This window comes from Cynoglossus semilaevis, chromosome 11 (assembly GCF_000523025.1).
Source record: "Cynoglossus semilaevis isolate Cse_v1.0 chromosome 11, Cse_v1.0, whole genome shotgun sequence".
Taxonomy (NCBI): domain Eukaryota; kingdom Metazoa; phylum Chordata; class Actinopteri; order Pleuronectiformes; family Cynoglossidae; genus Cynoglossus; species Cynoglossus semilaevis.
Window position 1 is genome coordinate 16,186,102 of NC_024317.1, and position 15,333 is coordinate 16,201,434.

General features: G+C 41.4%; 1 protein-coding gene across 5 annotated transcripts in view; it reads right to left on the reverse strand.

Moving 5' to 3' along the window:
• The window catches only part of rap1gapb (RAP1 GTPase activating protein b), a 61,104-nt gene that overhangs the window by 24,096 nt on the left and 21,675 nt on the right, over positions 1 to 15,333 (reverse strand). For 4 of the 5 annotated variants that reach the window (XM_008320934.3, XM_025059856.1, XM_025059855.1 and 1 more), the window contains exon 3: positions 1,682 to 1,775. Coding sequence is in view for 3 of the 5 variants with exons in the window: in XM_025059856.1 (XP_024915624.1) it covers positions 1,682 to 1,775 (94 nt within the window). In the remaining 2 variants the exon portion in view is untranslated. Of the gene's footprint in view, positions 1 to 1,681; positions 1,776 to 8,937; positions 9,390 to 15,333 lie in introns of those variants that run through there. The other variant, XM_008320932.3, reaches the window with a different exon arrangement.

The following is a 15,333-nucleotide window of genomic DNA, read 5'->3' on the forward strand; positions in this document are numbered from 1 at the left end:
TTTATCAAGTGAGAAAAGAAATGTAGCTTTAAATTCCTGACCTTATGTGAACCCTCACAGTAACAGTGGTTGAAGGATCAGACCTTTAATGAAAACACTGCTGTTTGATTGGCAACCCTGGCAACGGCTACTGTCCAACAGCAGTCTATCACGTCTGTATACCTGAGGTTAATTACAGGGGTGTTTTATGGACGGGGGTAAATCTGAGAATAATTCCCCTGAGGGGATTATCACGAGTGAAAACTAAAAAACCTAATCCTAATCCTAATCCTAATCCTAATCCTAATTCTAATTCCAACCTTACAAAATAAGGTAGCTGGAGAATTAGCTGTGTCAAAGGTCAAACACTGGTCCTCACATTCTAATATCAACAAGAACAAATTACTTTTTGACTAAGACTTTATTAAGTCATTATATAAAACAGGCCCTGACTCCTGTTTTGGTCATGACTGAAATCTAATCCTGATTATGACCTAATTAAATAATCTCATTACCACTGTTCAGATGAATATGAATTTCAAAGTGTAACTTAAAGACTCAGCTAAATTTCAAAGGTCAGTGTTTGGTGTTGTCTCTACAGAACCAGTTTGATTGATTCTCAGTTCCCCAAATATTGTCAAAACTGCTGCTTTCTTATTTTGACAGTTCAGGTCAGCCCCGCCGCTCCCTTCACCAAAAGTACGTCAAGTGCAAAGCCAGGGCTTCTGGGTAGACAACGTTCCTGTAGCTGAGTGCTGTGTCAATCTGATTGAAACAAGTTATTCCAGAATGAAAAAAAAGTGCTGTGTTTAGGAAAAGGGTTTGTTAAACATGTCAACGAAATGTTGTTTCACACTCTGCACATTATTTGTGTTAGATACAGAAATTTGGTGAAATTACTGATTAAACATTGAAGGATAAATAACAGAGATACTAATATTAATATATTGTCGAATTGTTTTTCTAACTCTTTAAATGAACTTACATATTTCAGAATGTAACTTAGTCTTTAGTCCTAGTTTATCAACTCTGTCCTCCTCGACAACAACATCCCACTGACGGAGCTCCGTTCAACCCCATAAACTTTAACAGCTGCCAATAGACCCAGCTGTAAAACTCTAAAGTGTTGCTGCCTGAGCTGCTGCCCTGGATCTGTCCTGCAGACCATTCAGTGATGACAGCTTCCTGTCATCGCTGCCACCACTCATGTTTGTCTTTACAACATAAGGCTCGCTTCCCGTACGTCTGTCCACAATGGGAAATAAATCATTCCGTGAATTAGTAGTGCCCTGCTCGCAAACACAGAGTCATGTGCTTGATTCCCGGAGGAACAACATATCCTGAATGGCGCCACCTGTGGCAGCCTGTGTGGGTTGCAGACATTAAAACTTTTTTCTAATCACCTACAGTTTATCTTAATGCGAACACTGGAACAGGTGGACTAGTTGGTAACAAACACATTGATGTGAAGCAAGAAGAACTCCTCTCTGTTTTATTTTGTACGTGAGGCGAATAATGACAGCAGATCTATATTTGTTACAGAAGCCACGGACGTAGGGCACCCTCTTCTGTCAGGCCTGTCAACAGCGTCAGTGAGGTAGGGAGGGAGGGAGACGGGGGGACATGAGAGACAGCTTCCACCTGAATGTAACACTTCCAGGACTTGATGAGAAGAAACATTGAAAGGAAGTGGATGCATTACCTTTGAAAGCCACGGGAAAGGAAACGCAGAGTGGGGTCGGGCTGCCAAGGGCTCTACTTCATCAGGAATACGAGGAATCCTTCCATCTTGTTTCCTGTGAGTCAGAGGATGTTCAACGATGAAGCAAGAAACAGAGAGAGAGAGAGGAGACCGTGAGATGATGGCAGGCCGTGAGTTTCCTCATTTTAGCAACAGGGAAGTGTCTGTAACAGCGAGCAGTCGTCCATTCAGGATCATTCACATCAATGATTGAAGAACAAGGGGAAGTCTGTGAGGACGTGTTTCATCAGAGTCACTTCTACATCTGTTGTGAATAAAACACGCTGCCTCTCAGAGTTTGACTTCTTTACCTTCAAATGGCAGCTCATCATCAACCACCGCTTTGTTCACTGCTGCGTCAAAGGCTCTCCATAAGTTTTAAAGACGTTGTTTTTGTTACCCTGATAAGAAAGTACATCTGAGCGTACATGAAAAAGAGAGTTTTATTATCACAGAATGTGAAAATGTGCTGCAATCGGCGTGACATCAGCGGTTCTTGGTGGGGAAAAGGAACTGCTGCTGTTTCTGTTTTTCTCGATCAGTAAAAATAGGCGACTTTCAGGGATTCGCTCAGATGTGCATCAAACTAAACACAAATTGCATAATTGTGATCCTACAGCGTGAGAAGCGAGCGAATTTGGTGTTTAAAGATAATAGGACTGGCTTCATGCCCACAGAGATTTATCCTGCGTTTCATCTTAATTAGACTACGTGGGACAAGAGAAGTGTTTTCAGCTGCAGTGAAGAATATTATCAGCTGAGGAGAGGAGATTATTTAGGAATATTACGTTCGAGAACACACAAAAAAAAAAACCATTTGAAAGAGTCCAAGGTCTGGGACGGGGGGCAGACAGGGTGACAGAGTAGTGGAATTTATCAATGAGTCAAATGTCCATTTATTAAGCCACGATACAGTCACATTGCAATGAAAATGTCCTTTTATTCAAAACAAAAAGAAGACTATAAAATTAAATTAAAAAATGAAATAAAAAACAAATTAATACATTTGGTTTTAATTAAAAATGTATAAAGTATTTTCATAATGCTGTTTCAAACATCCTGATGTTATTTTAAGCTCTAGGTGTTTAGGTGAAATGAAAACTCATGTGCATCAACTGTGTATTAGACCAGTGACAAATGACTAAATGACTACAGAGTTTTATTTATATTAAAAATTGTAGTCAACATGTCACTTTGACAGCCAGACTAACAACAAACCAAGTACGAAACACACAAACATGTGTAACTAGAACTGAACTTCTCATCTCTTCGCCTGCTGACTTACCCCTGTCTCTCTCTCTCTCTCTCTCTCTCTCTCTGTCTCCCCCTCACTTTCCCCGCTCCTGTCTGCCTCTCCTCTGCAGTCTGACCACATTTCTGCTCAAATCACATTAACTTCACACTTGGTGTCACACAACAGTCACTTGTGAGATCTGGCGGTCCATCTGTGTGTTCAACCTGCTCACAGTCCTGCAGCAGTGGACCTTCATATACACTGCTCCACAGCAGAGGACCAACAATCACCACAACAACTGGGTTCCGTCGGTCACCCACTGAAGGCTCGTGCTCTGGCATACTATTTCTTTTTTTGTTGTTGTCATTGTGAACCACAACAGGAGGTTTCAGACTGCAGCACACTCCACTGTAACGTTTTGTTGCCCTCATCTCCAAACACCATACAGAACCTGTTTCAGAGAATCTGTGGGTGAGAGTCAACACGACTCCATCTCTGGGACACAGACTTGAAGACGTGGATTAGAACTGAGGGTGGAGAATCTATTAGGAACACAGCACAGTCATATTTTGGAAGGGAGGGGTGGGGGGTGTGGGGTTACTGACAGAGCTATGTTAGTAGAATGTTTGGAACACAGAGGTTGATGCTCTCTCCTTACAGCTAAATAACCATCAGTTCAAGTCCCAGTGGTTATAGATGGTGTTTTAGTGTTTAAAACTTTGAGGATTGGGTTCATGTTTTCTTCTGTCTGTGCACTAAAGGTGTGAATGTGAGTGTGAATGGTTTCAGTGGTTTCTCTGGATGTGGTCCTGGTGATGGAGAACTATCCAGGAAGAAACTCAATTTGATGACCGCTCCCCCACTAATCCCCCCCCCCCCTCCGTCTCTCCCCGCACTCCCTTACTGACAGTACAGTAATGCACATGTCTACCTGCTCTCTTTCTGTTTTGGCAAAATATGATTTGCTCCACAGTTAATCTGTGATTAATCTAATTGATAAAAGAAAGACGAGTCTTTATGTTTATAATATGAACTGCTGATTATCACTAGCGTTAGCTTCAAAATGCCATAATGGTTTAATTTGAGTTGAAAGCTGTAGAATTGATCCCTTCTCTGTTTTAGTCCTCTTCATCAGCAGCGTTGTATTTGTTATTTTTAGCCATTTTTTTTAATTAATTAATGACTTAACTGTCTGTAACACAGACACATTATCTTGTTATAGTGGAAAATAGCATACATTTGACTGTATTGGATGATTGACATCCACTTCCTCCAGAGTCAAACTTGCCTCTCCATATTGGCATGTTATTCCGTGTGCAGTTTGTGCTTCAATATGCAGATAGCTGTTGCAAACTGTCCAAGTGAGACTCCTCATATCCATAATGAAATACAAAAACACAAATCAATCTTCATTTATAGGCAGAGACTCTGTAAACAGCCTGTGTGTGTCTCCACTGACAGCATGCTCCGTGGCTTCATCACACACCAGGAATAATTGGTGTGTGTTTAAGTGCAATCAGTCTCACAACATCAGGTTCAGGTTTAATGTTCAGGTTAATGGTTGGGATTTATTTGGCCCACAGGGAGGTGAAGCAACAGAGAGAGAGAGAGAGAGAGAGAGAGAGAGTCTTTCTCCAGGTTACTCTCACTGCAGTGCTGTACACACACACACACACACAAAGCGCAAACTGTGGACTATTACTGAGAAAAAACACGTTATCAAATCTTCCAGACAAATGCCAAGGTGACGGTGTCAGAAAGGGGTTTTGTGTAGTTTCGGATTTCAATTATTCATTATCTGACTCAGAGGCACAGACTTTACCTCCAAGTAAAATATGTCAGGTTGTTTTCTTGGCTTTTTTTTTTTCCAAGGGGAGGAAACAAAATTGCTGTATTTTCCTTATTTCTCAGATTTTATTTCCGACAATTTTATAGAACAAACAAAGTGGAGAAAATTGCACTTTGGCGACAACCTTGGTGATAAAGGCTGAACTATCAACAGTTTGACATTTACAGGTACAAACGCACAGAACAATTACAGCTATTACATTCAACGTTCTCTGAGCAACGACGGAGCTAACGGTAGCTCTGGAGTCTTTCTCACAGCAACGCGTTTACATTCACTGATACTTTAGCTCACAGGATCCGCTGCATCGATGTTTGTACAACAATGTACCTATTTTTAAAAACACATTATTTTATCTCTTATTAGAAATGCTGTCAGTGATTTGGCTTCCTAACGCACCCAAACTGAGATTTAGGCTGTAGATGGCACTGAACTAGGAGCCCTCTAGTGGCACACAGGAGACCTACCACTCCAGCCCCAGTTTGTCTCCTCAAATTATTATATTTTTTTATAGCAAGCAATGCCATTTATCAATGTCAGCTACTACTGGTTAAACTTGCAATGTCACGTCAGGTACGACAGTTTAAACTAGTCAAGATAAAATAGCAAACTCCTCAAGTTTAAACAAGTCAAGATAAAATAGCAAACTCCTCAAAGTCAAACAGACTCATTTTCGCTGCTATTTTTCATTTAATGAAATGTTGGGGGAAAAAAACTCTTAATAACTTATCATCAAAATGATTTCCCGACTCCACCAGTTCCAACTGTACTGCGACCAGCTCTCAGCCCATGGCCATTAGTCATATTAATGAGCCATTAGTCATGAGGCTGAAGTGGACCCTCCAGTTTGTCCTGACAGTGACACAGGTCGAGGCTGAGCACAGCTGCAGCCAGACGGTGGGGTCACAGTGTCACTGCAGATGGTCAACATGGGAACAAACAATTATCTCACCGAAACTCCAAACTGACCGTTGCTGAGGTCAAGCGGTCATGAAGGAGGTGTTTTAGTTTGGTTTATGAAGGGAGTCAAAATGAAATATATAACTGTAACAGAAGCAAAATGATCAGATATAGTAATTTTTAAAAAAAATATGGATGTAGTAGCATGTGAGATTTCTTGACAGCTCCCCCTGCAGGCGAGGGAGGGTATTAGGGTCTTTTACTACAGTTTAGTAAAGACTGTTTTCTATACCTTACAATGACCTGCATTTGTACTGTAAATATATTTATAGGCGGGGGCTTCACAGGAGCAGCAGCAGACCCCCAGGTGTTTTCATGTAAACATATTTGACCCTGTGTAAAACTCTGCAGACAGATGTCTTATTAATTCATTCTTCTTCTGCTGCTGCGTTTTCTTAAGATGATTAGCTGCAGCTAATCCCAGCAGTCACTTAGGGAACTCTATAATGTATGTTAGCAAATTTGTCATTACAATTACTTTACGCCCACAAGTGTAGCTGTATCTAGGTGCAGTGTCACCACACACTCCTAACCTACCCTTAACCCTAATACTAACTTAACCCTAACCCTGACTAACCCAGGCTTGGCTGACCCTTACCCCTAACCCTAACCCTAATCCTAATCCTAACTTTATCCCACATTCTTTACACATATCCACAAAAACCTGATGGTTTAAACCTATTGGTTCTCAAAGTGGGGAGCACCGCCCTTATGCGTAGTAAGGGCATTGCATTGGGGACACAGCAGGGAGACGTAATTTAAATGTCAGTATTTTCTTTAATTTTGCCACAAAGGAAAGTCTGCAGTGATTGGTCATTTGTTTTAATTGGTTAATTGTTCTATGGACCTTTGAAGGGGACGGTCAGGTGACCAAAGGACTTAATGACATGAGAAAAAATACTGTAGTTGTCATTTGTTGTTATCAGTGTAGCACTGAAAACGACATAAAACATCATTACACTTAATCCACAGATGAATCCCTGTGTTTCAGCAGCATCTGTTCGGTGGTCTAATCCTGTCCTAATCCTCTCCACAACCAGCTGGAAACACTGCGTGCACTGCAGGCTACATTTAAATCCAGGTATTTGGACGCGGTGAGACAGTGACAGTCAGCTGACGCAGGTATTTAACATAAAGTGAAATGTGATTCTTAAACACTGAATAACTATCGTCCAATAGGTTTATATTTTACATTTTTTCATGATGCATTCTAAACCCTTCAAGCCCTTTTTTGGAGGCATGTCTACTTCACTACAAAGACTTAAAAAGCCGTCAGCTGCATATTAATGGAGGCATGATTGTAATTATTATTAGGGCTGCAGTACAACATTTTAAAGGGGAATAAATTAGGATTTTCTTTCTGAAAAGTAACTAGCTCTGTTTTGTTTTGTTTTTTTTAACTGCTGCTGCTGCTTGAAAACTTAAAATTCTAACTTGAAGTGTGAGCCTACAGTACCAAAACTTTGGATTCATTTCAGAGCCATATTTAGCTCCATAAACATTGAAGACACCCCTGGTGGCCGTTGACGGTAATAATGACTCTCTTCTAGGAGTGACCAGATCTGGACCATTGGCCGGCTGTAAAACTTGGACGGGTTTATCTGTTTGGTAGGATACGGTTACAGGATGGGATTCTGTTTCATTCCTGGAATCACTGCAGGATTGGCTTGATCTTAAACAGATTCTTAAATCTTTATCTCTTCTACAGAAAAAAAGAAGTTAATTGATAATCATCAGTTTATCAGTTGGCAGACAAAACCAGACCCAGCTCAGTGAAAACAAGTCTAATAATTGTCAGGGGAATCAAACTTGTTATAAAAAGGAAAAAAAGCGTGGTATTTCAAGGTTATCTGAAAGGTCAAGTCGTGTGCACAGAATCTACAGCGTCTCTGTTTTAGAACACCAGTTCTGCATGTGATGGAGCGGTGTTTATAGCCAACAGGAGACGACAACAGGAGCAGCAGCAGAGTCAGATATGATCAGAGCCACTGCTGCTCCTTGGACTGCTGATGGAAGAAGCAGCATCGCCACAAGGCTAAAACGGCCGACCTGTATCATGTCCACTGTTGTGTATCTGGCACTGATCAAGTGGTAACAACGATGAGTAGTACTTTGGTATCTGGAATACTGAAACTTTAAACAACTGTTATTGGAAAAACGAGCAGACTGTATTGATTTCTTCTACTGACCTGGTGTACACTTGTCTGTTGACAGTCAGATCGGTCTGTTATTACACCCCTTTCTGTCTTTTGTATAATAGTGAGATAATAACAGGAGTGAACCACAAACATCTACTTGTTGTCTTTCTGTTCCAGCAGTGTAGAGAAAAAAAAGCTTTTTGACGTGTGTTTGTCGATTAATCATGATTAATCGTGATCGATCAACGACTACCATGCAATTATATCATATGAAAACTGTATCGGTTTCATTCATCCTGGTCAAATCATTAGCCAATGAAATGTATCTAAATGTGAAAAAAGCCAAAGCCACACAGAAAACATATATATAACCCCAGTGTTTATATGATATATATGTATATATATATATATATAGTACATTTATTTGCATCATAATGAGGCTTTAACAGTCAAAATACAAATACACTACACAGAGAAAACACAGGCAGCCTTGTTTTTCATGACCACTTCAGATAGACAACGTGGTCATTTGACCTGAACCTACAAACATATATGCAATATATTCTCAGTGTCACGTCTTGAGTTTCAAAATTGAGTTCTTTCACTCAGTGGGAACAAGCAAAAATAAGTCCTCATAACAATAACTGTACCCCCCCCCCCCCCCCCCCCCCCCCCCCCCATCACACACACATGCACACACCCTGTCCAAGGCAGACTGGAACACATAAACCCTTCAGCTTTGCACGTCCACTTAGAGCAGATCAACTAATCTAATCAACTACAGCAGCTAATGCACAATGAAAGCAGAGCATTTCACTGGAGATGCCAGACAGACTGGAAAAAAAAGAGGGAGACGGAGACACGTAGACGGAAAGTTTACACTGGTGGACAAAAGGTGGAGGCATAGACGATTAAAGGACAGAGTTGGTCTTTAGTGACCAAAGTCATCCGTCCTAAACTGACATCAGTCCCTCTCTTTTTTAATTTTAATTGATCTAAAACCAAAAGTCTTTCCTGATCATGTATTCCTGGTGCTCACCTCTCTCCTCTGCTGCTTCACTCGCGGCTCAGTTTTTTCTCCAGAACAATTTGGCTCTGCTACGATGGGCTCTGTCCGTCTGCCTCAGCCGCTCTATCATCTAACACCTGCTGTCGGAGATCTGCCTCTCCTCTCCTCTCCTCTCCTCTCAGATGTTGCCGAGTGCAGCCTTCGTTCTGTCCACCCTTTTCATCCAACTCCTCCCCCTGTACTTCCTCTCCTCCTTTTTTCCTCTTCCCTGTGCATTCTTGTCACTCTCTGGACTGGGATACATTCTCCTCTCCCCCTCCTTCTGTCCCTCCTGATGTCTCACTTTGTTTGTTTGGCTCTTTACTGTATCCCCCTCCTCTCCTCCTCCCCTCTCTCCTCATTTCTCTTAATCTCCATCCTCACATCTCAACCCGTAGGTGTCACTTTCCTTTACATTCGACCCAGTCGGTCGGTCTGCCTTTAACAGGTTCTGCCCACTGGAAAAGACAAACGTCAACTTTCAAAGGCAGATTTCAGTGTAGCTCCTGACTCCCGTGGGGGTGATGCCATCAGAACTCCCCCCAGTTCTGTTAATGCTCTTGTTCTGACAGCATTAAAAAAGAAATCCTCATCACGTCTTTTTCAGAGCTTTCAAATGCAGCAGATCTCGCAGCACACGCAATTGGAGGAAATCACTTTTCCCACAGAAAGAGGAATAAGTGCAGGTCCGAGTTGTTGAAAGCAGTAATCTTATTTGTGGGAGGTGAAATCACAAACATTTAAGAAGAAGTCAAAGCACATTCAGCTGCAGAGGGAGGCCGATCATGTTAATCCAGGCTCCAGGCCCTGGAATCATGAAGGCTGTGGGTCTGGAGTGTGTAAGGTTGGGCTTGTCTGCACCTGCATAGCCAAGAGGACACACACATACACATACACACACATGGACTCCAATATTAAAATGGACGCAGCTGTTAGTGACTCTTTCAAATTTAAGGTCTGAATAATCAGGTCAGCTCAAATGGTCACATTGGTGAGTTTATAATCCTAAAAGTCAAATTTTGATGATTTTCAACAGAACTTTACGGTAATCTCATTCATCGTAATTCAGATTCAGCAATAATAGCAGGGGCAAGAAAATGTGGAAATGAAACTTTATGTTAACTACAAATAGATCTCTGAGTCATGATTCATTGTCTGCTGCTTAATCCTGTCAAGAGCCACAGGAGGGAGCTGGAGCCAATCCCAGCACTCGTCAGGTGAGCTCCAGGTTTAGCCTGGAACGTACTTCTGTGTTTGGCTGCAGCACACGGACCACTCCGTACAGTCGTGGCCCACTGCCAGCCACGTTGTTGAATGTTACTAGATCAGTCCTTGGTCCTAAGTCTAAATTTAGCAACGAAGCCACAAAGAAAGTGGAAACTAGAGAACTTCTCTGAGATGATTCATCTGATTGGCTACTACCGACAAGTTGGACGCTGCCCCTGCTGGACGCAGATACTTGATTTAATACAATATTTACACAAAACGTTTACCAAGTCTACGTACGTTGCAAAAAGAAGAACTGAGAAGAAATAAAGTAAAGTCCATCCAAGCATTTCTAAGGAATTTTTTTTCTAATTTTTTTTTCAAAGACTAAAAAAAATGCCATTCATTTTCCAGGTTTTCCGAGATGTGTGGGAACCCTGAGTGGGAGACCAACCCTCTCAGATGGTTATTTATTTTATCAGATTTAAAAAAAAACCTTGGAGGAAGTGACTGAGAGCATGAATTAATCCGCCTTATTTTCACAAACACACTGTAAACAGACAACTGAGAGAGAAGTTCAGTTTTCTCTGGATCAGCTTTTAGACTAATGAGAGGAAGACGGTACCGTTGGACGACAGAAGTCGACATGACGGAGCCAGAGTGACAGCAAACACCTGCAGCATTTCATCCAAAGATGCATGAAGAGAAACAGCCATGAGTCAAATCAGGTCAAAGATGTTGTCAACAGATCATCATTTCTTTTTTTTGGAAGTGTATATATAAGGGTAAGGGTTTTTTAAATTAACACGTTGATGAGATGGCGTGCAATTACTACAGCAGTGGTATGTGGGACATGTTGAGACACTTCTTCACGTCCATATCTAATGCCATTAGTTCCATTTCTGTCTCTGACTCTGACAGTCTGTTGCTCACGTGTTCACAGTCTTCGCCTGCAGCGACTGAAGTGATGCCTGCACCACTCTACTCCAAAAAAGAAGAAAAAAATTCTTGAAAACAACCTGAAAATACTGTGACTGAGATGAGGAACTCATTAAGTTGAAGTTTACGTCTGAAGATCCGAGCCTTCCCTGACAAACTGTGCCTTAAACCTTCAGGAACCTCTACATTAAACTTAAAGAAGTCAGTCTGATTAGAATCTACAGGGTATTGTAAATGGGTACAAAGGTTGATGGATTTAAATGATGCCACAGTGTCATAAACTGACCACAACACCAGCTGACAGTTGATGACATCATTAACGTTGGATTATTCTGTGTGGAGATTAGCGTTCAAACTGGGGGGCGTGAACCAACAGGTACCTGCCACCTGCAGAACATGGACATGCAACTGTCATCGTGTCCCTGGAGAGAGCCAGTGTGTCTGTGTGTGTGTGTGTGTGTGTGTGTGTGTGTGACAGATGAAGTCATGCAACGGCTCTGTAATTCACAGTTGTCAGGATCAGTGCTCACACCTCATATAACAGAACGAGGACAGAAGATGATTGAAAATGTCATATATCACTGAATAAAGTCCAATGATTACTACACTGAAAAAGTCAAATATGGTTTTGTCTGAAGTGCCCATTTGCAGAATAGTCTATAAATGAAGAATAATAAATAATACAATTGTCCTATATATACTACACTATACTGTATTGTATACTGTATTAAACAACACTACTAGAAAACAGCAGTACGGTTCAATAACATGAGCTGAGCAGCTCTGAGCCGACGTCAGGGACTGACACTGAAAAGATGAGATCATTCAGATCGAACTCATGCAAATAAATAACAACAAATGTCAGGTTTGTGACTGGACAAAGAGAGTGAGGATCAAACACATTCTGGACTATGGAAGAATAATCTAGAATACTGGAGAATAATCTAGAATACTGGAGAATAATCTAGGATACAAATTAAATTAAATACAATTCAATTCTTGTCATTAACGGTGTGGACCACTGACAGTTATTCAAGTGTCAGTTGTTGTATTTTCTCTTTGATCCTCACAACTTTGGAATCCAGTCGTAGCCAGATGAGACAGTCCAGTATACCGGCTGGTTAGAGTACATGTCATTGGTGGTTTCCATAATGACATCATTAAGATATGGATTTATTCAGACAGGACGCCACTGAAGGTCTAGGTGAGAAATGCATATTTAACATCCAGTAATGTGCAGGTTTCAGTCTGTGCAGTAATTGACGGAGCAAAACTGCGTGTGTGGTGCGTTGTGTGTGAGTGTAGGTCACGTGACATCGTTTTAAAAGTTAAGTATCTGTTTTTCGCCTGAAGGAATGAAGCATCTTCTCAGGCAATTCATGAATCATAGATTCAATCTCAGAACAGGAGAAATGACACTTTCTCCACGGCCGTGAAGACGGAGAGAGGGACGAGTGCACCGCGAAGATGGCCGCACCGTGAAGATGACCGCACCGTGAAGACGACACGTGGCCACTGACAGACACACGTTAGACATAACAGAGTTTGACCGATGACCCCACTGATGAAGGAAACCATTTCACTGTGACCCTGACGCACGTCACCTCCCTGGTCTCTCTTTCCTCCTTCCACTCACTGACACACAGTACGTACAGTCTGTAATTGAAGTGTCTCCTGAGCTGGGAGCTAATGGAGCCGGATGACACGGGGTCGACTCCTGATGATGTTAAACGGCTGAACAGACGGCAACATTTCTCTCTTAATAAGTCTGAGCTTTTCAATTAATTAGTGAAATTGGGTCCACGACTGTGGAGCGAGGCGGGGGGAGCTACGCGCTGACTGAGTCATATGACTGTAGTTTCTTTTAATAATCCCCAGGTAACAAATAAATAAAGAGTCCATTGTGAAGTTAACAGGCTGTAATGAATTAAAAATCTAATTTGAGAGAGATTGGTGCTTTAATTAAAGAGGGAACTCCTGGTGGTGGGTGTTTGACTGTCCAATCCTACGCTGCCTTAATTAAATCAAATCAAATAATTGATCAGTCAAACTGAACCTGAAATGATAAGACGAGCATAAGAATATACTGGACTAAGGCAGGAAGACATGAAGTCGAATTCAGACTGGGTCTGGCTGTCCAATCAGATTCACTCTTGCTGTTCATTAGTTTCCTCCTTCTCACCAACCTTAGAAATACAAGCATAGTTTAAAATCTGACGTCTTCCAAGAACAAGAAGACTTGGACTTTGGTATTGAGACGACTGAGACAAAAGTGAAATAATGACAGAAACGTTGACGCTGGTTACAAGAAGCGTGCAACATGAAGGATGGAGCGTGACCATCGGACACAGTCTAAAATATGGCAGAACAAGTTGACGGAGCTTCAGTCACCCACACTCAGACAGCCAGCTAATATCCACAGACCCTGACGGATCCTGCAGAAATGTCACAGCATTTATCCCAGCCTCCTTACTGCAGCGCAGCAGGAGCCGTTGACTGCGGAGATAAGAGCCGCCATTATCCACAGCAATCAGGAAAATGAGTCTTTAATTGGGAACATGGAGCTGTGAGCAGTTTAACTCAGTCACAGAAGTATGTTCTTACTATTCCACGTCCTGTTTCTTGGGACGCTGCTAAACCTACGGTAACCAACAGGAACTGAGAATTGTGGGTGTTTTTTTAGACGACGGTTCCTGGAAAAAAAAGGGAATTCCAAATCACTGGTCCACAGCTGTGTTAGTGTTCTTCAGCTGCACTCCTGCTACACCTGACTTTACTAACACAGTGACAGCTGAACACTCCCCCAGGGGGAAAAATAGGTTCCTGCCAGTGTCCAACGTTACAGGCTTGATATGAATATATTGTCAGTGCAAATGCAGCAGCTGGGAATGTAGAAAAAACACACACAAAAGAAAGCATTGAATACAAGTGCTTTACAGAGGTGAAAGTAAAAGCTAGTATTTAAATGGTCGCCAATATGACTCATTTGAATTTTTTGTTTGTTTTTGCCAAAAATAAAATGTATTTAAAATTTGTTAGATATTATTTATCCTCATTATTTTACTTTTTTTAAGTTTCAAAAAAAAAAAATTAGTCTCCAGTAGTTAAAGTCACACAAACTGAATTAAAAAGTATAAATCCAGTCTTTCCCCAACTGTTGTCGATTCATCTTTTACCAACTTTTTTTTTGTACATTCCCCCGCTGCAGAATTCAACTGAATCATTTATCTGTGAAGCACAATTTGAACTCATCAGGATGATTCATCTCACAGTCACAGTCACTTTCATTAAAAGGAGTTTCTTTTTTTTTCTTTGTCCAGAAATAGATTCTCGAGCGTCTCATTTTTTAAAATTCACATATGAGACCAACGTGTCCATATGTCATCTCCGTCTCCCACTCACTGACATTACATTTCTATATTTTCAAAGAAAGGATATGCAGAGGCTAATTTTATCCAACGTGTGCGTCACTCCACCATTGTCTGCCCACTTCATTCTTCGTCTTTCCAGAGAGTTCCAACAGTTTGATGAAAATATTTTCACTTTTTCTACATGAACAAAAATTACTTACTAGAAAATGTACGTGAAATTCTTTGAAAAACTACAGTTGGATTGGCCAAAACATGTTAGAAGTATGTTCGTTTGTCTGTTTTAAGATCACGTTGTTTTGCCTGACTGTCGTGCTCTTCTGTTGACAGACTGTTCAACCTGCAGTGACGACTCCGCACCACTGGAATAATAAATCATACAGCTGCACTGTGAATGGCTGACCGTCGTCTCCTTGACCCCCCCCAGGATAAGCCCCAAAGGAACCATTAGCCTGTGATGCAACTCATCTCGAAACGCAGAGAAACATAAATGTTACTAATGAGACTGAACGAGTGTGAGAGTCCGACTCTCCTCTCTCTGTGACCTTCCACCTCCAATCCCCTCTCTTCCGGAGCGCTCCCCCCCCGCCCCCCCATCCTCCCCCTCAGTCCTCTACACACTAATTAAGTCTGTTTTATTGTTTTTATGTAAACGAGTCTGTGACCTGTTCCATTTCTAATGATGGAGTCTCACTCTGGCAGAGAGCCTTGAAAGCAAAACAACAAAACTGGTTGAAAACCAAATGACTGCAGGTCACTGACGACCGCAGTTTAAAATCCAGACATGAACCACTGATCCTTGGTTTTAATAAATAGCTGAAAGGGTATATTTTTATATATTTTATATTTATATTGAAATTAGGACTGGGCAACG